The following is a 24162-nucleotide window of genomic DNA, read 5'->3' as shown; positions in this document are numbered from 1 at the left end:
CAAATTATGACCTTTATTAATGGATTCCTTCCTCTAGCCAGCTGTGACTGTGGGTACCTCAGAGTGACCTCAACTCTGTCCCAGGCTCCTGAGCAAATCTCCTGACAGAGGGGCAGATGCAAACCCAGTGCTCAGGAACCAGGACTGCCCAGGCACACAACAGCCTTGGCTTGCAGGGAAAGCTTCTCTGCTCCCCTCTGAGCATTCATTCTTAACAGCTGAAATGGAAAGAATATTTTGTATGCTTTGTTTCCTGCTTAGATGGGAAGTCAGAAGGAGACAGTTTTTATTATGTATTTGTGCAGTTGTGGGACTCTGATTTCAAGATCAAGTAAAGCTCCAGAAGGGGAAATATCCTCTGTGAGCCCAGCTGGGTGCTGTACAGGTCTCAGTGATGAGCAGCATTGTTCCTGTGATGTTGCCCAGTGCTATCTAGATTTCACTTGATTTCAGGAGGTAGGCATGTTATATTGTACTGATGCATATTTAGTACATAGGCTCAAAACTTACTCAAGATCTGGGCATGTCTTGAGTGAAAATACTGCTGCTCAGAACTGGGAAGTTGGGCTCAAATTGCTGCAGCCCAGGACAGGGCTCTCAGGAAATCCTTGTATGTTCACAATGTTCTCATTCTCTTCTCTGGGCTAGGTGAAGTTGTTGGTCTGAGTCAAGACAGCCATTTAAACAAAAACAAGCAACAACCACCTAAACAAAAACCTTCCTACAAAGTGTGAATAGTTTGGAAGAAATGAAGTGCACTGAACACTGCTTAGGTGAGAATGCTGCTGACAGACTGTTCCTTCCACACACTGTGCTTGACTGTGATGTGCCAAGAACTGCAGCTTTTTGGAATACTGGTTTTCTTTATATTTAGATTGAACAAATCTAGAGACAGCACGATGCCTGGCTTTAGTCGTGCTGCTTTTTTGCACAGCAAAGGATTCTATATAGCTGGAGTTCAGTACCTGCCCTAGATCTAGAGAGAGCCTGATTTGGAAGCACAGAAAGAAGCCTGTAATATGAGCAGGTGGAAAGTCCCTGAAAAAGAGCAACCCTAGCCACAGAATTAACGTATCTCTGTCATGAATGTTCAGAGCCTTTGGGAAGTAACCCTAGGATGCTCCATGAAAACTACAGACAGCTCAGGATAAGTTGGTGGTGTTGCCTTTGGAAAGATGAGTGAACACATTACAGTTGTTCTTAGTTCTTCCCTGGGGTTTGCTGTGGTTATCTCAGGCTGGTGCTGGTGAGGTGGAGTGAATCACTTCTGCTCTCTGCTAGCTGAGTTTTGCCTTATTGTACCAGCCAGGAGTCCATGTCTTTTCTGTGACTGTGCTTTTCCATGTGATGGAGCACTATATTGAAGTTCCCTTCCCTGCTTGGAAAGCCTCGTGTCCACTTCTATGGATAAGGCAATGGATTTATTGATGTGTTCATACAACACCAGCCATATTAAACCTGACCTGCTGTACTAGTGCTGGAGTCAAAGGAAGTTCAGTATCATGTATACTGCCAATAGCTCTGGGAAAAAAAAATTCCTCCTTCAGAAGAGGCAATTTGGATGCTTATTTGATCAAATGCATGCTTACCATCAGGTCTTCCTGTTGGTAGCAGTCTCATCACTCTGTCACTCTTGGCTGCATTTAGATTGCTCTTTGAAGTACTTGGAGTGGTTTAGAAGCAAATACTTCACTTTAAGCACTGCCTAAATATCAGCCTAGAAAAAATTAAAGCCTGGAGAAAGTCTCTGCTGTAGCTGGCTGGAGCTTTGTCATACACAACAGCACAGAAACAAAGTACAGAATCAAACCATTTGTAATGAGGTAGATGCATCAATTGAATGTTGATGACATTGAGGAAACATGCACGGAGTGCTGGGGAAGCACAGTTGGATATGAGTACACTTATTACCATAGTATTGATGAGTAAATTGCCTCTGCTCCTTTCTGTTCTGCTGGAGAGTTACTGGGACGTAATTCATTTCTCTGGCAGCGCTGGAAATAGATTCTTAAACAGCTAAACACTGTGAAGTGACATTCCTGCTTGTACTCTATTGCAATGGGCAAACAATGCTGTGATGCCACTGATGACTGTGAGTAAGAGCCTGAAAAAGAGCGCTCCTGTAAGATAGCTTTCAGGTGGCACTGCAATGCGTGTCAGACATTTGTCTTTTCAACTATTGCAGTCCAAGCCTGCTAAGGCTGTTAGAATTAATTTGCATAAACTGCTTTGTGTTCCTAGAAAAATCCTGCTTGTTCTGCAAAACTCCCTTTTCAGGGGAAGGATGTATTCTGTGTTTGTTTCTCTGATTCTACTAAAAGGAAATGACTTCTTGTGAATTCTGCTGAGAGACCATTCATGTGCTGAGAGGATTTTTCTCTCCAGCTTGAGGTTTTCTGCTGCAGGGAATATGAGACAGACCCTGGGGTTCAGGGTTGGCTTTTTTGAGGGGTGGGGAAAATGCATCTTCATCTGTCCCGTTAGATGCTACAGTTTAATTGTAGCCATGACTTATTAAGTGACAGTGTTTGAAGGAGATTGATTGTGGGTACTTATCTTAGAATCATACAATCGTCTGGGTTGGGAGGGACCTCAGAGATCATCGAGGTTTTGTTCTCAGATCACAGAACACTAATGCTGGGGTGCACAGTGTCTCTCTAGGCAGCACAAGAGGAACAAGATAAAACCCATTGGTCTTCAGAGAGTGTCTGAACTTTCAGAGGAGCAGGCATAGGCACAAATAAAAATGCTGCCATGCAGAGGTTGCTGGGGAAATGTTACTATCGTTAGCATGTCACTACTGAAACGGGATTAGATGGCTGCAATTGCAATCTTTCTTTTCTCTATTCTCTCTTTTTCTCTATTCATCTATCTCTGCTTCCTGCATCTTATTTTGGTACCTGCAAGGTTTGCATTTGGTTTTCCTTCATCTTTATTTAGGCTACAAAGTAAAGAAAATAAAGTCAAATAACATTGAAATATGCACCTGGGTTTATATGATTTAAGTAGGGTCTTACGTCGGGTTCCCTGCTGCTGTACTGTTCTACCCTGGTCAGGTAGAGGTGGGCAGCCCTGTCCCCCACATCCAGCCCAGATGTTTGGTTATGGCATGGCCTCCTGTTCCTGAGCATGCAGCTAAGATGTTAGAAATAAGTCTCAACATTATCTGAGCTGCTGCAATTTGTTTTCCTTCTCATTGATCTGCAATTGCTTAGCAATAGTTTTATTTTTCTGCCCAGAGAGTAATAGCATGAGGTATTTAGGAAAAAAAATCATAAAATTCCCCATGGAAGAGATAAATAATCAAGCTCTCAGCAACTGCTTCTGCAAGTTTTTAAGAAGAGGTTTTGTAAGTGGTGGTTGCAACCTCATAATTACTCCTATTTGTCTTATTCTATATGCTAAGTAGACATAAGCATATGAATTTGAGATTGATGATTAAAAATTTTTCTTTTGAGCTCACTGAGAAGTGGCATTTTTCGAAAAAAGATCAAATCAGTGTTAAATTAAAAAAACAGTTCTAATCTTAATAATTTGGAAGATTAATTTTCAGTTGAACATAGAAAGCTGAATGAAGTTTTCATACCATGAAGAAAAATGTACTGATACAAAAAAGAACATTTTCTATTTATCTTTCTGAAGGGCTTTTTGGCTATCTCTGGAAAGACAAAATATTGTCTATATCCAGAAAGTGTTTTCTACAGTGTAAAATTTTGATAATGCACGAGGCTACCCAGTGCAGAAAAAAAATCTTTGTCTGCAGCACATCTCTTCACATTATCTGTTAACAATCTCTGATGAATATTCATGCTTTTAAGCCCAATATTTACAGTGGGACCTCTCCGTGTGCTCTTGATCTTTTTATTGTCTGGCTTCACCCTTACTAAATCAAGACACTATTATGCTTTCTCTAATGACTGCATCTACATTTCTTTGTTGTCATCAGTGGAAATCAGTCAGCAGGTAATGTTACAAAAACTGAGAGCTATGCTTATAAGCCTTAGAGTGGGAAATTCTTCTTCCTGTCCTCAGAATACCCCACAATGTGGGATTTCCCCAGCAGTTTATCTTCAGCAGATTTTTAGAGCCTCTCCAAGCAACCTGCTTACTCTCCTTCTATTTTGTTCAGAGCTGTAGTGGAGATATAAAGTTTTCCATGAGCAAGAAGTTTTTCTTCTAGTAATTTGTTTTTAGAAGACTTACACAAATTCCAATAACACTTTTGGAAAATGGGTTGCCTAGAGAGTATATGGCAAATAAATTACTAAAAACTAGTCATATCAAAATTTTTTCCAAAGACTTTCCTTAGCTGGATCCTTGCTACTTCTTTAGAAGCCATGTCATGTGCCACATTGTAGGATCATAAATAAAACTAAATATGAGAGTAATCCAACAGACTGATATACAGGAGGCCATATTTTTTCCTTCTCTCTGTGTAATTCTATTATAGGATATAAGGAGTAGATGATCAGTATTTAAGAGTTTTATTTTACAATGACTGGAGTTCTAAATAACTTCAGAGTCAATCTATCAGTAGGAACTGTAAGTAAAAAGCTGGGCATGTTTAACTGGTTGTGGAGCAGAGAAAGGCTCAGCACAGAACTTGGCTGCATTCTGCCTTTCCTATACAGTGTATTGGTTACTGATGAGACTCTCTAACATGCCTCCCTTATAAATGGATTTACTGTTCATTTTTTCTAATCAGTCCATTTTTTTCCCTTCCGTCATTTGAAGGAATTTCTTCCCCACTTCTTATGTCTCTATAGTTTCTTCACCATTTCTTCATTTTGTGTTCTCTTACAAAGAAAATTATTTCACCACCCCCCCCCCCTTATTTAACATTCTTTTTCCTGCTGCAGACATCCTTTTCTACTTTTTTTCTTCTAGCTAGCTATAATTTTTTGACATTTTTGTTTCCCCTTTCTGTGGATAAGGGTCTTCTGGCTGCTTGCCAGTATTTTTTTTTTCTGCATCTTTGTTGTGATACTCTCCTCCACTCCCCTGGCATTACAGTCTCTCAACTTTTTTCCCTTGAGCACGGTATTTCGCCATGTAGTGTCACTTTTCAAGCACCACAAATGCTGAAAACTCTGTACACAGAAGATTAGGAAGAGAATGGTTCATCTCGAATTCACCAATATTTCAAATTATTTCTTCACACTAAAGCAATGAAGCAATGTTAATTAACAGTTATCACTTAGGTGTGTTCTCTATCATTAACCTTTTTATATACATACAGAATGAATTATGAAAAGACAGATATATTCTGGTCTGTTCTTTCTCGGAGCCAGTCTACTCTGAGTTCATGCTTTTCCTCTTTTCTGGGTGACTCCTTTTCCTTGTGTGCAAGGATTTCTTCCGAAATCCGTGCCTTTCAGCAGGAATTAGTATATGAGACTTGAGCCTAGGAACCTAAAATGTGTTTTATAGGGCAGAATTTGTGTGATTTTGATAATGTTAGCTTTTGTTCCAACCAACTTTTTGATGTAGATGAGATGAGATTTTTTTTTTTGTCAGCTAAAACCTGCTTCTTGTCCTTGAATTTTAAAGAGTCTGAAATTGAAGTACAATAATATCTGTATATATTTGGGTATTACCTGTAGTATCTACATTGCTGGGGAAATGGGTTTCCCAGGTAAAAACACACCTTGGTAAAGAGGTGAGATTACAGTAATACAGGATGTGGTATGTCTGGAGTATTTGTTTTCCTTGTGGGAGAACACTTTCTTGAACTAAATGCATATCACTGTTTTTCATGGCTTATCTGTTTCCTCCCAACGTCCACAGGCTGGATGAATACCAGATTCACCACTGTTGACATAATTTGAGTATCTCTTCAGTTTAAAGTTATCTTTATTGATTCTGTAGCAAGCTTTTTGGCTAGCAAGCAGAATAGTTTCTCTCACTTTTTACCCTTCATTGTTGTCTAATATGCTTAAGCACCTCTGCTCTCTGTTAGATTTGCACAACTTTCTTTAAAGCCTGTAATTAACAGGCCCATCCCCCCCACTCTTTTAATATTAAATAATAGTATCTGACATTGCCTTTTGGAGCAAGGTACCTGCTGCCTGCCCTTCTGTCTTCACTTTGGCCTTTGTGGATGGGGAATCCACTGGGGCCCAGTGGGAAGTGTGAACTATTGCTTTACTTACATGGTTTTTATTTTGCTTTCAAGAGGTTGAAAACAGTCACACAGCTCAATTCTGTGGATTATTTCTTTTTTTCTCTGTTGCTCTTGAATTCCACTCTGTCCATCAAGTTAATAGAGCAAAGGTAACAACCAAAATAAATATTTTCCTGTCTTTTCTTTCAGATAAAATTGAAGATGAATTAGAAATGACGACAGTGTGCCACAGACCGGAAGGACTGGAACAACTTGAAGCACAAACCAATTTCACTAAAAGAGAACTTCAAGTTCTTTACAGAGGATTTAAAAATGTAAGAACAATACCAAAATGAGGAGAATCCAGCATGTAGTCCCCCCACCAGCCTCAACAGCTCAGCTCCATTTTGTACCACTTCCCTGCTTAATATTAGGAGCTTTGTGCTAGATCTTCCCTCCCACAGCAAAATGAGCACAATCTGTCTTTCCATCTAATATTTATGGCACTGTAATCTGACTAAGACTGGGCTTGGATGAGTTTTCAGCATGTGTGATTCTTATTTAATTTGTTCCCTAATTGTCAGAAAACATACTGCATTTTCTTTGAGTGTGCCAGTACTTCAGAATAACCTGAAAATTTTTTATAGTTAATTATATAATTCTTGTTGTCAGTTCCCCATGTTTAAATATAAGCAGTACGGGTTGCTTGTAACTACCTGCCCAGAATGGTTTTTTTCTTACTTTATCCAGCTGGAGGAATTGTGCTCTTGTACTAAGATGTTATTAGAACTCATTAGGACTATAAAGTCCTGTGCAAGTAAGAAATAAAGCTGGAGTAGCAGGAGCCAAAAAGAAATCAAAAGTAAATACAGGTATCCGGAGGAGATGAGAGAGGCTGCAGATTCGGATGAAAGCAGGAGCCATGCCAGTTGGCCTGTGAGCATGGAACCAGATTCTGCTCATCTTTGTGAACAACCCTTACAGCCACACTCCCCCTGGCAGCAATGAGTCTGCAGCTCTGAGAGCGTCAGCTTCTGGGTCAGCTCCTCTGGTCCTGCTGCACTCATCATAATAAATAGAAACAGATACGGAATTCTGAGCCTACATGAAGCAGATATTTTGTGCACCCTGAAGAATGAACATGTTTGCCTGAGGGTCTGAATTTAGTCACCCAGGTGGTTCATGCCAAATAATGTTTTTATGATGATTAATAGATCATTATGAAGGTAGCTCAATAAACACTGTGTCTTTAAGGGGTCCAGCATTCAGCTGCTGTTACAGTGAAATCCTGAAACCCACTGGAAATAGGAAGTCAAGCCAACTGAATAAAAGGTTGCCAAAAGAAAGCTGAGCTGCCTCAAGTACAGGCAAGTGACGAGGGCAATATGATGGACATTGAGAAGGGCATTTCTTTCTGAGGGATTCTTTAAATCTGATTGATTTACATGTCAAGTGTATGCTTGACTTCATTCTTTATTTCATTACCCACCTGAGCACAGACAAAGCTCAGCTTTCTGTGTTTTTCTGTTTGGTGCATGTGTTGTATTTGTACAGCCTTTGCTGCATGTAGGAGCTTAATTCATATGCAAAGTTTTCTCACTGCTGATACTCTGAAACCTCTTCATGCTTTGGGCCCTCAGCAAGAATCACACGGCTTGTCAGGAGCAAGCCTGGAAGGTTAGCATAGGGTAACCTGATATGACTGCCTACAGTGGGAGACTAAACCCAGAGAGTTCTTAGCTGCAGTGTTTTCCCAAGATCTCTTAAATGCCTTCTGTATTGCTGTGTCTGGGGGGCGTCCCGTGCAGGAGAGCACTTCTCCATGTTGAGGGGAGCAGCTGGCTGTGCCAGGAGCTGCAAAGCAGAGAGGCAGCCTTGCAGTTCACTCAGCAGATCCAACATTTACCTCTTGCTCCTTCCAATTTTGCCTAACAGTACAGAGCCATTACATTCAAGGGTGAGAATGACAGATGACAGGTACATTTAGTTTGTGGCTTAAACCTTTTCATAAGATTTCACTGAAGCTGTTGGTAGTGCTGGCAAGATCTTGTTTTGCATGAAGTTGTTAAGACAAAGCAGTTTGTTTTCCTCCTGCTGTGATGCACAAGCTGTGCTTGAAGCTTTAATATCTAAGGCTTACATTGAAAGGAAAGGGCAGCTTTAGCATTTGTATCATGTAAATTGTGGTTGCAATGGGATGAGTAATTATACACAGCAGGGAAACTGACTCAGCTGTTACTGAATTTGCTATCCTATCAAACCTTCTGCTTTCTGGGATGATGTTTCAGTACCATCTGGAGATTCGAAATCCCTGGGGAATACAGAAATTTTCTTCTCTGGCTTGCACTTACTCCTTGCTTTAGTGACTGCACAGGTCTTGTTTAATCATGAAGCAGCACCTGGATTATCACAGCGCCATTGCAGGTACTTGTAATGGATACAGGGAGAACAACGTCCCACTCAGCCTGGCTGCAGTCACAGGAGCTGAGTGCCTGGCTGATAAGGACATGGATGGTGTTTTGCCAAAGGCTCAGCACAGCCTGGGGTAGCCGCCACACTACTGACCGTGCTGACCAGAGTCCTAATTCTCACTGCTTTTATTCCTGCTCGCTCTTCATGTCTGAAACCTGTTTTCCCCTTCCGTTCAAACCTTCTCACTGTCTTCCCAAGCGTGTCCCTGCTCAGATCCGGTGTTTTGGCACCAGACCAGCATCCTTAGTTGCCAAATGTCCCCTCTCTCTTTGCCTTCAACTCATTTCCCAGTTGGGAAGGGGTGCATTGCAGCATCTCTTGATGCCACACCAGAAGTTCACTTCTACCTTAGTTATTTTTGCCCCAAGGCCTTCGGTATGTTTCTGCCTGATGAGGAGCAGGCAGTTTTCCACCCTGGAGCAGCTGCTCTCAGACTGTAGCCAGATTAACACACGGCATTTTGCTTAATCAAGTAAAAAAAGCAAAAGCCTTGGCTTTGGTTCTGCAAAAGCAAATTAACAGCGATGGCAAAAGCAACAGAACCTCCACTGGACATTGCCATGGTCTAGCTTAACAAAATAAGATACTTTCTGTCTGTAATGCATTAGGAGAGTTGGTTGAGCTGAAAGTAGACAGTTACCACTCGGCAGAGAAGTGAACTTTGAGGAATAGTTGTGGAATGGGAGAGAGGAGAACGAGAGAGATTTTTTTTTCCCTAAGATGAAAATTGATAAATTGGTGTAATGAAGTGACCAAAAATGACAGATGTTTTAGCTCACTAATTCAATACTTCCCATTTTAATTATGTTTCTAGTGACTTACATTTTTGGAAAGAAGTGCATGGGTTAGAACAGTAGAATCACAGAATGCTAGGGGTTGGAAGGGACTTCCAGAGATCATCTAGTCCAACCCCCCCACCCCCTCCAAAGCAGGATAACTTAGGGCAGGCCACACAGAAACACATCCAGGCAGGTTCTGAAAGTCTCCAGAGAACAAGACTCCACAATCCCTCTGGGCAGCCTGTTCCAGTGCTTCATCACCATTAATGGATTTAAAAGGATTGGGATTTTTATGAGCTTTTTTGACCAGTTTGGGAGTTTCAGTGCTGTTAGGGGAAATGGTTTTGAGATGCAAGAGAGAATTTTCTAATACTAAATAAAAAAACAGAAAACCCAAATAACTGAAGGGCTGTTGGAAACCTTGCCTTAGTGTGACTATGGTAAATCTGTACTGGAATATTGTATGAGATTTAGTCATCTCTAATGAACCTGGTTTTTGGAGGCTAGAGCAAGCAGTAGGAGCAAGGTAGAAGAGGAGAATATGGTAAGAGTAACAAAGTAAGAGGGATATGTGAAAGCTTGTTGCATTGTTGATCTGGAGGGAGAAAACATTACAGTCTGTCTGGGGTCAGCTAAGTTACTACCCCTGGTTTAGCAAAATGTGGCCCCCTGAGTTCTCCTTTTCCTGGGCTAGCTGAGTTAGCTGAGAACCTGATGGGCAGGTTCTGCTTAGCCCCAGCTCTGCTGCTGGTCTCTGCCTGCCCAAACAGCACGTTTGGAAGAAATCAATGAAGTTTGTTTTTGATGCCAGCAGCAAGTACAACTTTTGTTTGATTTTCTTTTAGTTCATTTTTTGTGAATGTTTTTTTAATGTGGAGTCGGCTCCTTTGCAGTTTATTATTTTAAAAGAAGTCTGAGAGGGCAGACTGGCAGGCATGTCTGCTTCTGCCAGCAGGAGCATTATTAAAATGAGAGGTTGTTTGCTGTTCTTGTTAGACTTAAGTATTCATGGGATAAAAAAAATTAGGTATTTACCTGCAATCTAACTCCCTGCCATCAAAGGAAGACCTTACAAATATTATAGTGAAGGACTATGCCTTTTCATATTATCAATAAATCTATACTGAATATGCAAACCTTTGTTACATTCAGCAGAATTTAAACTGACACTGAGCTTACCTGCTCCTTTTCAGAGGAGAAATATTTTTCCAGTCAGCTGAATTTAGTAGTACTAATGAGGCCTCCTGAGCATTAGTTGACTCTTATAAAAACAAAACTGTGATGAATTAAGTGCAAATGAATTGGCACTAACATACGTGTCTGAAAGCAATCCAGTTACAGAGACCTAAAGAGGCTGATCAGTGTCATCACTGCCTCTCCCCAGCACACCTGGAGCTTTGATGCAAACTTTCATTTGGCTTCCAGATGGAGCATCAGAAGCAATAAGGATCATGCAGAAATTCAGAAAATTTAATCAGACACAGCAGACAAAACTACTGAAGAAGCCATTGCTGCTGTGAGGAGAGTGTATGTAGCAGCAACTTGCCCTTCATGGACTTAAACTTAATTCTCAGGGTTGCTGGTGACGGACTGGGGTTCTCAGTAAGCACTGAACATTAATATAGCCTGGAACAGGCCCAAGAGACTCTACAGTTGCTAAAAATACAGATAAAATAATTACTAGTCCTTTCATTTATAAACTGTCTTTAAGAAGTTGAAGTGAAGGTTCTTAGTAGATATAATAGTTGTATTTATTACGATTTGAGAAAAAAAATGCATTTCAGTGAGTCTGGTCAGTAGCACTACGCTTGAAAAAGTGGTGAGGTGCTTTGCTAGATTTTGTTTTAAAAGAATAAAGTGGTCAATTCCTCTGAAGCTGTGCAAAGGCTGAGTCGTTGGTCTCAGAGCAGAAGCACTCCTGTGACAAAGGAGAAAATTTCTAGCCAAGAATAGCTACTTGGTTTAATCTATGATTAAAGATACTATGAGTAAATATCAGATTATTTAACATACATTAAATTACAAACTTTAGCAAACATGAACTTTGGGAAAATATTTTAATGGTGGTTGTTACCTTCCACTAATTATGACTCTTTTAATTTCTGGCTTATTGAAGTGGCACAGACAGTAACCACTTTTCCATGACTAAGAAGCCAGGCAGTGGCTGTTTTGTAAACCTTGGAACATTTTGAGGATACTCATCTAATCAGGAGTTACAGAATTAAAAATTTTTTCTTCATTTTGTCTGGAAATGAAAAAAACAAGGTGTGGCCTGCAGTTCCAGACAGTCCAGTTGGTCTTTTTATCCCCTGGCTGTGAAACAAGCCTTGAGCTCTGATGTTGGGGATGCTCCCAGGGAGACTAAAATCCCAGGGTCTGCTTTTTGTTTAATTGAGACGTTTATGGAAGGACAGTTGTTCAGGACATAAAGACATATAGTAAAAGATAATTTCAGGGTTTTTCCTTTATTTATCCTTTATTTATCCTTTATTATCCTTTATTTTGCTCAAATCTCTCCCAAATCACTGATGGTTTTCTATCCATGTAGCAAGTGGAAGATAGGATTTTCTGCACTGGAGAAAGGAGCTCTGATCTACTCTCCCTAATTGCAATAACAAATAAATATGTGATTAAGGAACTGACTCTCTGTCACCTGAAGTACCTCTCCTTCTATAGCTTGTGTGGCATAAAATGATTTTTCTCATTCATTCTGTCCTTTGTCATGGTTAGTGAATGCACATCACCTGGAGGTGATGATGACACATCAGAGGCTTGAAAAAATAAATTTTTTCCTTTATAGGCTTTTTCATAGTGGAATAATTTCTTGTCAAAGTCTTTTTTGTTCTTAAAAGGCATCTAAAGAACTCATCAATAAATAAGTCATAGACTTAAATATTCCTCCATCTCTTTGTGTCACCAATTCAGAGATTTTCTTAGACTTTCTAAGTTTCCTCATCTTAAATTCAACAACCTGTAGTACTTCCAGAATCAGCATTTGTCTATCTTGAATCTGCAGAGTTATGTGCTGAGGAGGCTTCACGCTGCAGGTAGTAAAGAACTGGAGCGGTACTGCTGTCCGCTTTCCTTTGCAACCTGCCTAGGGCCATGACACACTCTCCCAAGCTACTTCTTCCATGAAGCCCAGGCCAAGCACAGAATCATTTTATTTTTAAGCTCTGATATTACAACCCCACAGGCTACCGACTCAGAAAATAAAGATGGGCACAAGATGACTTCTCAGAAGACCAAGCCAAATAAACTGCTTAAAAATAATCTTTTTTTTTTTTTTCATCTCAATACTACTGCTTTTTTGTAATATTTTATGACTATGGTAAGTGCTGTTAGCATCCATGAAGCTGGTGATGGCTCAGCCAGTCTTCTGCTGAGGATTGATGGATTAAGGAATTCATAAATGTGGGGGCATTGGACAAGGAAGTGTTAGCTGGTACTGAGGTTATTTGTAATTATTAGATGAAAGCTTCTAAGTTGTACTACAAAACACCAATTAAACACTGCTAGAAATGGTGAACCAAGCCTATGAGATTCTTTGAATGGAATTGTAGTCTGAATTATTTTAATTTCTTCAGATGCTCAGTCTGTCCATTGAAAGCACTGTGTGACCAAGGATGTGATTTGTTACATTGCTCTCACTGGGCTTGTAAATTTTTGCAAATGAACCTTCACAGAGCAGGGTTTATCTGATTGTTTTGTTTTGTTTGTTTTTGCTTTCCAACAGGAATGTCCTAGTGGGGTTGTCAATGAAGAGACATTCAAACAGATCTATGCACAATTTTTTCCTCATGGAGGTAAGCAGAGTGCTTTGTGTCTGCTGTGGGGTTTACTGAAGCCTTAACATTACTCATTCTTTACTGCCAGGTGGCGGCGAAACTGCGCTGTATAATCTGTGTGAGAACTGTGAACTGAGTTTAAGCTTTGAAGGATCTTAAATTTATTACCTTGTTGTTAACATTTCTGTTTAAGTTAGACCCCTTGAACAGTTATTTCACAACAATGGAGACAAACCCACATTAAAGATTGCCACCACTTTTCAGCCCTTTATTCTCCATTAATCAGTGCACAAGACTGAAATTGGGGTTTGATGCTTTTTCCTGTCCTGATTTTATGGATGGCAGAAAGCTAAATCACTCCTCTCAGTGGTTCTTTTCTTCCCTGCTGCGGGACTGCTGTGAATGGCGTATCTAGTGCAGAGGAGTCCCAGACCTCATTTTGGCCTGAAAATTAAGCAAAACCTCCATAAAATTCTTAAAGTAGTTCCTAGTTGGTGTGAGCATACAAATACCTAAAATTATTGTTTTTGTTTTGCATGATTAATTAAGACAAGGTCATGTCATTTATTGAAATATTAAATAAACCTCTCAATGTATAGTTTTGCCTTTAAAATGCATCAATATATACGTATTGTAAGATGACTCAAGTTTCTGCAAGAACGTATGTGTGCATGTGTTGGCTTTAAGAATGTCATCAACAAGCTGTTTCTAGCTGAAAGTAGAGATAAACCACTTTAACTTGATGTTTTAAAATGCATGTGGCCTCAAAGTTGTATGCCCATAAAGAGTTCACATTATATTTCTGTTTGGACTTGCTGATTTAATACTATTGTTGCTTTTCTTTCTGTATAAAAAGCAAACATTCAAACAAAATTTGTAAAAAATATGAAAAAAGTTATGATCCTATTGTATTTCTAGATGTGTTTAGCATTTTAACCCAAGTTCCAGTAAGCCCAAGAAACTCCAGTACTCCAAGTAACTGCACTAACTCCTTTACATGACTCCCCTTAGCTGACTTCTTCCTTCCCAGGTGTGAAAAACAAACACAGAAACTGCAACTTTTCATGCATAGATAAGTCTTTTCTCCTCTACTGAGACTGAAAAAGCCTTGCCTTTTTTGTGTGTCCTGTGTTTCCTTTGAAATATGGTTCTCCGTTGGTTAATGATGACAGCAGTACAAGAATGCTTAATATTAAACCAGCTTAATGGCAGATGTGATTTTGTGCCTTACACTGTTTCCTTTTACTTGGTTTCCAAACTGTATAACATTAGTGTCATAAACTCTGAGAGTTCAGATTCCTCAGAAATTTTTTTGCACTCTAATGTCTTTCTGTGCAAATAAACTTGTACATTCCAGAGGTAGTAAAGTACTTCTGATTAATAAAAAATCTGTGCAATGTCATCTCAGGCTTTGTGATAATTAGGTATCCTGGAGAGCTTTTCATTTTTGGTTATAATACTAGTGATCTAGTATTTATTATCATAAATCATGCACTACGGAATATACTAGTTCAGCATTTTTACTGTCCTTTAGTTTAGCTTAATAGGAATTTTCTGTAGAGGCATCCTACAAATAATTCCATGGGTTCTTTTTCTGGAGCTATTTTATTTCATCATTCTTTTTTTTAAAATGTAGTAAACATCTTATTTTCCTAAAGTCCAGCGTATTCAAACCTTAGAGGTAACAGTGACTCAAGCATTTGTTTTTTCTGCACGCTGTTAGACTTACCTGAATTTGAATGAAGGAAAAAGATTTCATAATTTCATCAATCAAATAATTAAGTGAATTTAATATTGGTTGTTTCCATGTTGGAAGGCTGGGCTCTATTAATGCAGAGAGCAGTGGGAATTGCCTCCAGAGTAGAGGACAGGCCAGTGAAGGTCTTAAGGTCTTACACCAATTTGAATTTTCTTCTGCATGCCATCACTGTTTTTCCCAGTTTAAAGCCATCCTCCATGTAACCATAGAAAGTCAATAGAAGATATTTTCTAAAACCAGCAGGTTATGGTTCAAAAGGACAGAAACATTCTTCAGATGAGATTGCTCTTTAACAATAATGGGCCAAACTTACATGAGTTACATTATATATTATATATTACTTACTACACCCTTCTGAAGTTGTTCAGGCCTGAGGGATATCTGCTGTACCTCACACAAAAGGTAAAGGAAGCATACACACTGCAATCTTTGGTGCTTTCACTCCATTTCCCATTCACCCCACGCATTTCTGAGAGGTTTTTTTTGCTCATTCTTTTAGGTACCCCATAATCCAGATAATTTCTACTATAATAAAAGGTTTTACATTTCAAGGTTGTTTTAATGGGGTGTGTGAGAAATATGCAAGTCCATGTTAATGTTTTCCAGTTCATAGGCTATCTGGCAGTGCAACAGTTTTGTTTTTTATAAAAAAGGAAAATAAAGTCATTAATGTTGTGTAGAGTCATTAGAGTATAATGAACTGTTGTATCATTTGCTGCCCTTTGCGTTTTTCAGATGCAAGCACATACGCACATTATCTCTTTAATGCATTTGACACTGCACAAAATGGCTCAGTGAAGTTTGAGGTAATTGCATTGCATCCTCCTTTGATGTTTTTAAGTTATGTGTTTTTAAACTTAACCATCCATTCTTCATTGTAAACTAGTGGGATATGTTGGATGATGGCTTAGAGTTTTCAGTTCAAAATTGCTTGATATTTTCAAATCTGGACCACATCAGTTTATGCAGATGGAGTTGCATGTTTCCTTCCACTGAAGAAACATATAAATAATTACTCGGTACCACAGGGAGAAAATGCAGAGATTTATGTAGCAGAGAAGAGAGGTCAAGGATGGACCTGTCCAGTGATTGGCACAGATAATTTGGATGTCAAAGAAAAGTCTTCTGCAGCAGCGATGCCTCGCAGCACCCCTGCATGGAGTTACCTTTTTATGATCGTGGAATATGGGCCATTTTTTTTTAGCTTATTTGATATACTGAGCAGTATCTCAGGCACTTTTTACCAAATCCACCCTTTAACTAAAATGCCTGTTTCCATGGCTACAGTCATCCTTCAAACTCCCAGGCACAGCTGGATGCCGGAAAGGGCCTGTGGAGGGTGAACCTCATGGTTCTGAAGACAGTTTACTGTGACTGTAAAGCTAGGGATCATAGCCACTCTTGCTTTTTCATCAAATGGCTAAATCCCCCACTAATTTCCAGGTAAGACCAAGAAGTTAGTTCATTTATCAGATGTAAAGTCACAATGTTACCCTATGTATATATGTGTGTCTGTAGTGACTGCTGAAGTAGGAGTTTTGTGCATATGGCAGCTATTTAGTAGCTAGAGACTTCCAGAAACCTAAACAGTTTGAAGCACAGCAAAATGTTTGGATAAGTATTTAAAAAAAAAAAAAAACGCTAAGCTTTCCTTCCTGACAAACCTGTCTTTTTAGTGGTTGTCAAACATAAGTGTTTTGTACCCTCTTGTTTGTAGTACTGAGCAAATTCTAGTTCCTCTGAGCCTTGGAAAAAGGAGCAAAGGTTTTTAAGAAGTTATGCACTGCCCCATGCAGAGCCAATGGAGGTACATAATAAAGACTATCATTAAATGAGGGATCATTAAATGAGGGATCAGGAACTGAATAGCTCTGTTAGCTTGAAGCTCTGCCTGTACTAATAAATCCCTGTAGCAATGATACTTTCAGTGTCAGAGCCATTGCACAGTATAAAAAACAAATCAAATTTATTGGAAGCAGTAAATTTACTGTGAACAAAAAATACAGTCAAAATGCTGAACCCCAGACTGAGCAGTGGCAGGAATCACAACCTGAGTTCCTTTATGTTTGAGGATTTGGGGATCTGTCTGTCTGTCTGTCTCAAGGTGGACACAGAGAAAATGCTGGGTTTTCCTCCCCACCTCCTTCCCTGGCAGCCAGATCTGAAAGAAAGCATCAGCTTCTGTGAGCAGGCTGAGTTCTGTGAGTTCTGTGAGACCAGCTGAGTTTAAGCAGGTGGAGGCAGCTTGACTCCTCAAAGCAGGAAGGAAATTGCTGCAGGAACACCTGGTAGTGGTCTTACAAACCAGACATATTTTGTCATACTTACATTCATCCAGTTCGGAGCATGATAAATTTGGATGGATAGGAAGAAGGATGTCCCAGCTTCTGGCCTTGAGCTGACTGTGGTGTTTCAGGCAAAGCAGAGCCAGAGCAGACACTGTCATGTCACCTTCAGGATCTAACTCTGTCTGGCATAGACAGGATTTGCTATTCAGCTCATGCCATTCTCACACTCCCCACCCCAGGACTTAGGAGGCTTTGAGGCTTCAGCACCCCTCAGGTCCTTCCAGCCTTTCTAGGCTGCCTAGCCCATATCATAAACCTAGCCTTTACAGTGGCTGCAGTTGAGTACTTGAGGATTTTTCTGATGAATTTTTCTGATTTTTCGTTACCTTATGCACATTTTTTAGCATGGCAGAACTCAGGTCATCGTAATAGATGCTGTGTCCATTGAGTTCAGTCTGGATGCATTTTTAGTAAGGGGAGTTGAAAGAGATTGATAACAAAATGCTCTGTCCTAAAAAGGTGTTTTGGCTGGTATTATATAAAGAAGGTCACATAGAACAGGATGTTGTGAAAATTCACATTTCTCTCTCTGCCTTGAACCAGGATTTTGTGATGGCATTGTCCATTTTGTTGCGAGGAACTGTTCATGAAAAGCTGAGGTGGACATTTAATCTGTATGACATAAATAAGGATGGATATATAAACAAGGAGGTAAGGCTGCTTCTGATGAGAGCTGACTGGTTTCTGTTGCAGAGCACAATTACTTTTGAATGCAGCTAATTAAATGCAAATCAGGCTGGACTTGAGCATTTATCTGTGTCCAAGTAAAGTGCATGGTGATCTTATGTTGTAAACATATTTTCTTATATTATAGTGCCTTCAATGGATTGCTTTAGCCAGGAGCAAAATTCTAGTTATTGCTTTGACTAATATAACCTTTGCAAAGGGGAGGTTGATGGTGACAACAGCTATTCAGTGACTGAGGTGCCAGGGGTTTCTGGCTACACTGAGGTTTCAGGCTTCACTACTGTGAGCTCCTCTGAAACACTTCCAACCCTCCCAGATCCTGAATTACCATCTGGTTTTATCTTTTTATCTGGTATTGCTTGTGTTCTTTGTTGGAAGTCTTTGTTTTGATTGTGATAACCTGGATATTTTGCAGCTACATCTTAGTCTGTTTTTCTCAAAACCATTGTATTTACCTGAAGGGTTTGTGTTTACTGCTACTGGTCATGGAGAAACTCTATTTCTATGAATCAAAATAAAGTTGTGTGGCAGTTTGTGCAAGCTGGGGAGAAGGCCAGGTTCCCAGTGACTGCTTTGAGCCTGGAGGAAGCTCTGGGACAGGGTCAGTGCCACAGTACTGAGGACACAGCATGCCATCTGCAGCCCAGCATCATCCCCAGTGGCTGCCATGTCATCCCTGCAGTGCAGTGTGGCCAGGAGAGGGAAGTGAGCCTGCAGGAGCCTCAGTGACTGTGGAAAAGTCATGTCAGAGTCAGGAAGAAGCACTTAGTTTTTTACAGATGCATCTGTATGTAAGATATAACTGTCTGCATGCAAATGTAAAGGCATTCTCATCTGTTTTGTAATAGCAGAAGGAGGGTGAAGGGAAATGGCAGTGAAAGAAAGCAATGTGTTATCATGTGTATTAATTTCCATTTTGTGCTGTCATGGTGCTGCTGCAGGAAATGATGGATATCGTAAAGGCCATCTATGATATGATGGGAAAGTACACATACCCAGTGCTCAAGGAAGATGCTCCAAGGCAGCACGTAGAAGTATTCTTTCAGGTACTTTACTTTTCATTTGGCTTTCTTCACTCTTAAATTCTGCACTGATACACTTTACTGTAAGGTTAGCTCCGAGTTCAATCCCATGCACTCCCCATACATTCCAGAAGAAATGGTAGCAGTCGTTCAGCCTAACACCCCAGTAGCTGCTGACATCCTGTTCCCAGGTATCTTGCTTCTCTCTTAGCCCAACTCTTTGCATTGGGATGAGCCACATCCAGGAAGTCTGCAGCCCCTGCAGGTGTTGCAGCCCTTCTGTGCTGCTTCTCTCAGCTGCCCCTAAAGAGAGAAAGAATATGGCCAGTGAGGCAGTGAAAAAATAATCAAGGTTTTAAGGACAGAGATAGCTTTGTATGTCAAAGAAGGAACAAGTGGAGATGAACCCAAAACTGCTCCAAATACCAGGGTAAACAAATCCTTAACAGTTAGAAAGTTTATCCAACAATACTGAATCCATAACCTAAGCTTGTAAAGTGCTCCGGGGTTATACAAGTTGCATCAAATATGATATTATACTGTAGCTACAGTGTCACCTATGGAAACAAAATTAATTATTTTATTTTATTTTACAGAAAATGGATAAAAACAAAGATGGTGTTGTAACATTAGATGAGTTTATTGAATCGTGTCAGGAGGTAAGGACAAAATCATAACTGCAATGAAAGTTCTAGTTCATGCCACTGTTTGCTTTCCCTTTGGATAAAAAATCTTGTTGGAAACAAGATGCTGCTCAGGATCCCAGTTTTCCTTTGCTCTGAAAACACAGTTTCTATATGGAGTCTCTGTGAAGCCTTTACTGAATAGGGTATTAGGGACTGAGACCAGTCATCAAAGAGGACCTCTTCATTTCCACTGGTGGTGACCAATGCTTTTCTTTTCATAGAATCATAAAACATCAGGTTGCAAGAGACCTCAGGGATCATCTGGTCCTCCCCCTCTAATATTTTTGTTCATATGATACATCTCAGCACCGTCAAGCTGAGACTTAAAACTCAGCCCTTGAAGTTCTCTAGTAGGTTTTTCTTTTGTTGTTTTTAAGAGGTTAATGCTGTCTCTCTTATCTGTCCCTGGATGTCATTAGCTGGTACCACATGGTCATAACTGCCCAGAGTTGAAAGTATCTAAAAATCTTGTCAGTACAGCTCTGACTTACAAACCAGTTCATGTTTTCTTGGCCAAACATGAAACACAAATACTGTCGTAGTATCAATGATTTATTTTTTTTTTTTCTTTTTTGGAAATTAGCTCCTTCTTGCAGATTGCATGCATTAGAATGACTGTAAGATTTATTAGTTGGTATTTTTAGCACTGGCAAAAAGACAAACATCTTCGTCAACATGAAACAGGAAAACTGCTTCATCTTAGACTGTAATTAACTGTTAAATGGTTTTTCAGAGATAGCTCTAATACTTAATCAGTATGATAATGGCCTCTGCATTTTTGAAAGTTTATACTAGTGCAAATAATTGCATCTCAGCCCTAGTATGTATTACACTTTCCTTGGAAAAATCTTTCCTGTTCTACAGTCAAGCAGCAACCCAGTACCTGAGCAAAGGGCAGACACTTGCTGAGAAGGGCCAGGTTGCCTTTCCTCTGTTTCCCTACTCATTCTGACTCTGGCAACGAGTAGATAACTTCTCAGTCAGGGACTTCAGGTGGCAAAATCATTGTTAGCAGACTGCTTTTTTTTGGTTGGTTGTAGTTTTTTAATTACTTCATTCTTGGTCCCTCATGGCCGTTTAGCCTATTTTTGGTCTCATCTTTAATTTGATCTTTTGTGTTGTGTACTATTCTTTACATTGGTGATCTGCCTTCAGGCTGGATGCATGTGTTGTGATCAGTGGTCTAAGTACTGAATCAGCTTTACTTTTAAATTTTAGAGTTTGTTTAATGCTCTGCCATAGTTTAGATGTGCTTCCTCTTCTTGACATGCTTGCAGAAGGAGCAGTGTAGACTGAGGCACTGTCATGTGTGGCTTCCTGGCCCTGCAGCACTAAGGAGTCATTGTTTTCTTTATGGAAGAGCAAACCAAGTGCACGATAGTGCTTTCCTCTGCCACTTCTGAGGCTACAGCTCCTGGGTAGTGAACTCCTAGCATTGCTTTGGAGGGAATGATTGGTTTCCCATGCAAAGCAATACCTTGTACCCCTCAAACTGTGCTGGAGGTGAGACGGGGGACATAGCCTCAAAAGATAGAGGAAAGAGATACAATAGATCTCATATTTCTCAATGTGGAAAAACATCTTCATGCTATAGGCAAACAGTTGATCTAACTTTTGGAAAAAAGGGAAAAAAAAAAAACCAAATTGTTTTTGGATATTACTCTGGTTATTACTTCAAAGTACAATTTCAATGGTTTATTAGACACAATCTGGTATTTCCTTTGTACACGTGTCTCCAACTTGACTCATGTGGGTCTAGGAACCCCAGAGAGCCTGAGATTGGAAGTGTTTTGCTTTTGAACTGGTTGTGCTTCTGGAATCAAGTGGCCTTTCAGGGGAGCTTCACTTGGTCTTGTGAAGTAAATTAAGCTAAGTGCACATTTTCATATTCAGAACCAATGAAATGCACACGGCCACTGAAGTCAGAGTTCAGTACAGTCACCAGCTCAATGCTGGTTTTCTTCAGTAAAGCACAGCCCATGTTGAATATAAAGCGTGTCATCCTGTGCTTGCACACTTCAAATTGACTAAAGTGCCAAAGTGACTGCTTCGCCAAATCAGGACCTGATCACTGAATCTAGTTCTTCAGTAATAAAAAGCATTATGAAAGCAAGGGTGCTGCCTGCAGCAGCAGCTTCAGAACCCTTCCTGTGCCATGCAGTTACAAGTCATGCTGTCAGTGCTGTTTTTATGATGTCTTCTTGTTGCTTTCAGGATGACAATATCATGCGGTCCTTACAGCTCTTTGAAAACGTGATGTAACTGTCTGGTGGGAACTAGAGGAGCCAGAGACTCTGAGTAACAAAGACCTCCTTTCTGGGTGAAAGCTTTTTACAATTCAGCCAAGTTCAGTGTGTGAGGATTTTGTATGCCAACGGAATGCAACCAATCCCACCTCTTCTCCCCAAGAGACGCCGGTGGACCTTTGTTTCGTTCTGGAAGCATGTGAATACTTTAATAAAACCTGATAAGACAGAACTGCTGCTCGAAGTTCAATGAGTAGTATACATCTTTTGCTAGGCACCATTCCTGCTTTTCATCTAGCAAGCCTAAATTACACGATAGCACATGTCAGTAGCTTACACAGTCATCTTCTGCAAATGAAAAGCTCGGTCCATACAACTATACAGCAAAATGTTTTATGAATGCCTTGCGGTTCATCTGCTTTGACAAAAGTTGAATCTACCAGGGTAATCTATAAAAAATGAACAGTAAATGCACCCAGGACATTTAGCAGATGGTCTGTGTAGCCAGTGTCACCATTTCTGCACAGGTCCTTTTACTCTCACATGCGCAGATGTCACCACACAGTTTGGAGTTTTTCCTGAACACGCTGACTGGAGGATCCTCATGCTAGGGTGAGCCAGAAAGGACCAAAACATGGGTTGCACATGTAAAGTTTCAAACTACAGAAAAAATCCTGTTCAACAATGGGATGCTCTTGCAAGATGGGCAGATTTATAAGGGCTGGTATAGGAAAGTGAATGCCTGCTCTGGTTCTGGCTGCCTTCTGCAGCCGCAGCACCTGATATTGAATCACTGAGTGATTCTCCAGTGTGCCTCAGCAGCACTGTACTCGCATGCTATTGGCCCTTTTGGTGCAGTTTGGCACATGCATTCATCATTTAAACATTTGTGTTTTTGTGTTGCAAGTTACAGTGAAATTTTGCCCACTTTAGAATCCCAGAATCAGCTGCCGGGTCCATATGGTCCTTTGGGTAATTTAACATTTTCTATAGCAAACTCTTTCTTTCTACAAGGTACTTGCATGACTTGCACAAGTCCCATTTCCTTACTAAGGCCAAATAGAGCATTGTTTTGAGAGTTTGGGCTTTTTAACTAGTAAAATTGAGTCTTGTAGTGAGCTTACACCAAGCTTGCATTTTGCCCAGCATACTGTTTGTCAGCTGAGGAACACATCAGAGCCTGCTTTTCAGAGAACTCTTTCAGGAAAGTTAAACCACCACAGTGTCATTACCATCTCCTGGCAGCTGATGGCTGAGAAAATAAGGAAAGAGGGGACAGACAACTTTTCAAGCTGCTCGAATCACACAGGAGAGTCCCTGCCATAATGCAACATCCAGAAAGCATATACTTTTATTATATTATATATTATATTACAAATATACTGTGAAAAGCGAAGATATATTTTAAAAACATAAGAGGAAGCTTTTTATCATACAAGATATATAGAATGCCTCATTTCTGTAGCCCTATATTTTATAAAAATTTCATCTATTGTAGTATTCTTGATTATACAAGTAGATCTGATCAGTAATAGTGTAATGCTATACTTATGCCTCAAGATGGGACATTTTCCCCTTTTACTGTGCTCCTCCATAGACTTTTGTGTAGGCTTTATTCCTCTAAGTTACCAGCTTGTTATCAGAAGTGCTATTCAGGTAAGGGAAGTTACAGGAATCTATCCTGTCTTTCATACAGATACCATTAACTAATTCCTTCATCACAGTGTTACAGAGCATAGCAACTTTAACAATGTGCTGTGATTTGCAGAAGTGGTGTGATGCTGTTGAGTACCCCTGTCCTCCAGTTGTCTAGTACTGTCTATTTACTTTTTATTTAATAGGCACTAGATAAAGACATCAGTTGTAGTTGAAATAATGAACAAGTGTTTACCCTGCTCCTTCTTAATTTTTCTTGCAATCACTTTAGCAAATGGCAGAATTTAATATAATAAATAACCTGATTTTTTTTTCCCCTACATCAAAGCAGTATCAGTCTATTGTCAATCTAAGGAGTTAACTTCAGCTGAAGGAAGTGATCAAAATAATGGCAAATATGGTTAGTGTGGGGCTAGCACAGTGCCTTTCTCTAGTGGTGTGACTCCAAATGTGCACGTGAGATGGAGCACACAGCCTGAGAATGTAGCAAAATTGCAGTGTGTTCTTTCCCAAAGAGAGCATTATTAGTTGCATGATACCACAGTCCCTAAAGCTAAATTAATTTCTGGAGTTACTGTGATGCCTTCAGCCTCAGCTGTTTTCTGTGTATCCACTA

General features: G+C 40.0%; 1 protein-coding gene across 3 annotated transcripts in view; it reads left to right on the top strand.

Moving 5' to 3' along the window:
- KCNIP1 (potassium voltage-gated channel interacting protein 1) overlaps nucleotides 1-22117 on the top strand; it is a 203634-nt gene extending 181517 nt beyond the window's left edge. For all 3 annotated transcript variants that reach the window (XM_030459316.1, XM_030459315.1, XM_030459314.1), the window contains 7 exons: nucleotides 6314-6438; nucleotides 13091-13160; nucleotides 15637-15707; nucleotides 17793-17900; nucleotides 18878-18982; nucleotides 19555-19617; nucleotides 21859-22117. In XM_030459316.1, coding sequence (XP_030315176.1) covers nucleotides 6337-6438; nucleotides 13091-13160; nucleotides 15637-15707; nucleotides 17793-17900; nucleotides 18878-18982; nucleotides 19555-19617; nucleotides 21859-21906 — 567 coding nt within the window. In that variant the 5' untranslated portion in view covers nucleotides 6314-6336 and the 3' untranslated portion in view covers nucleotides 21907-22117. The remainder of the gene's footprint in view (nucleotides 1-6313; nucleotides 6439-13090; nucleotides 13161-15636; nucleotides 15708-17792; nucleotides 17901-18877; nucleotides 18983-19554; nucleotides 19618-21858) is intronic.
- The last annotated feature ends 2045 nt before the right edge of the window (nucleotides 22118-24162 follow it).

The sequence above is a fragment of the Calypte anna genome, chromosome 13 (genome assembly GCF_003957555.1).
Source record: "Calypte anna isolate BGI_N300 chromosome 13, bCalAnn1_v1.p, whole genome shotgun sequence".
Lineage (NCBI taxonomy): Eukaryota > Metazoa > Chordata > Aves > Apodiformes > Trochilidae > Calypte > Calypte anna.
This window is presented reverse-complemented; position numbering and strand designations above follow the sequence as displayed.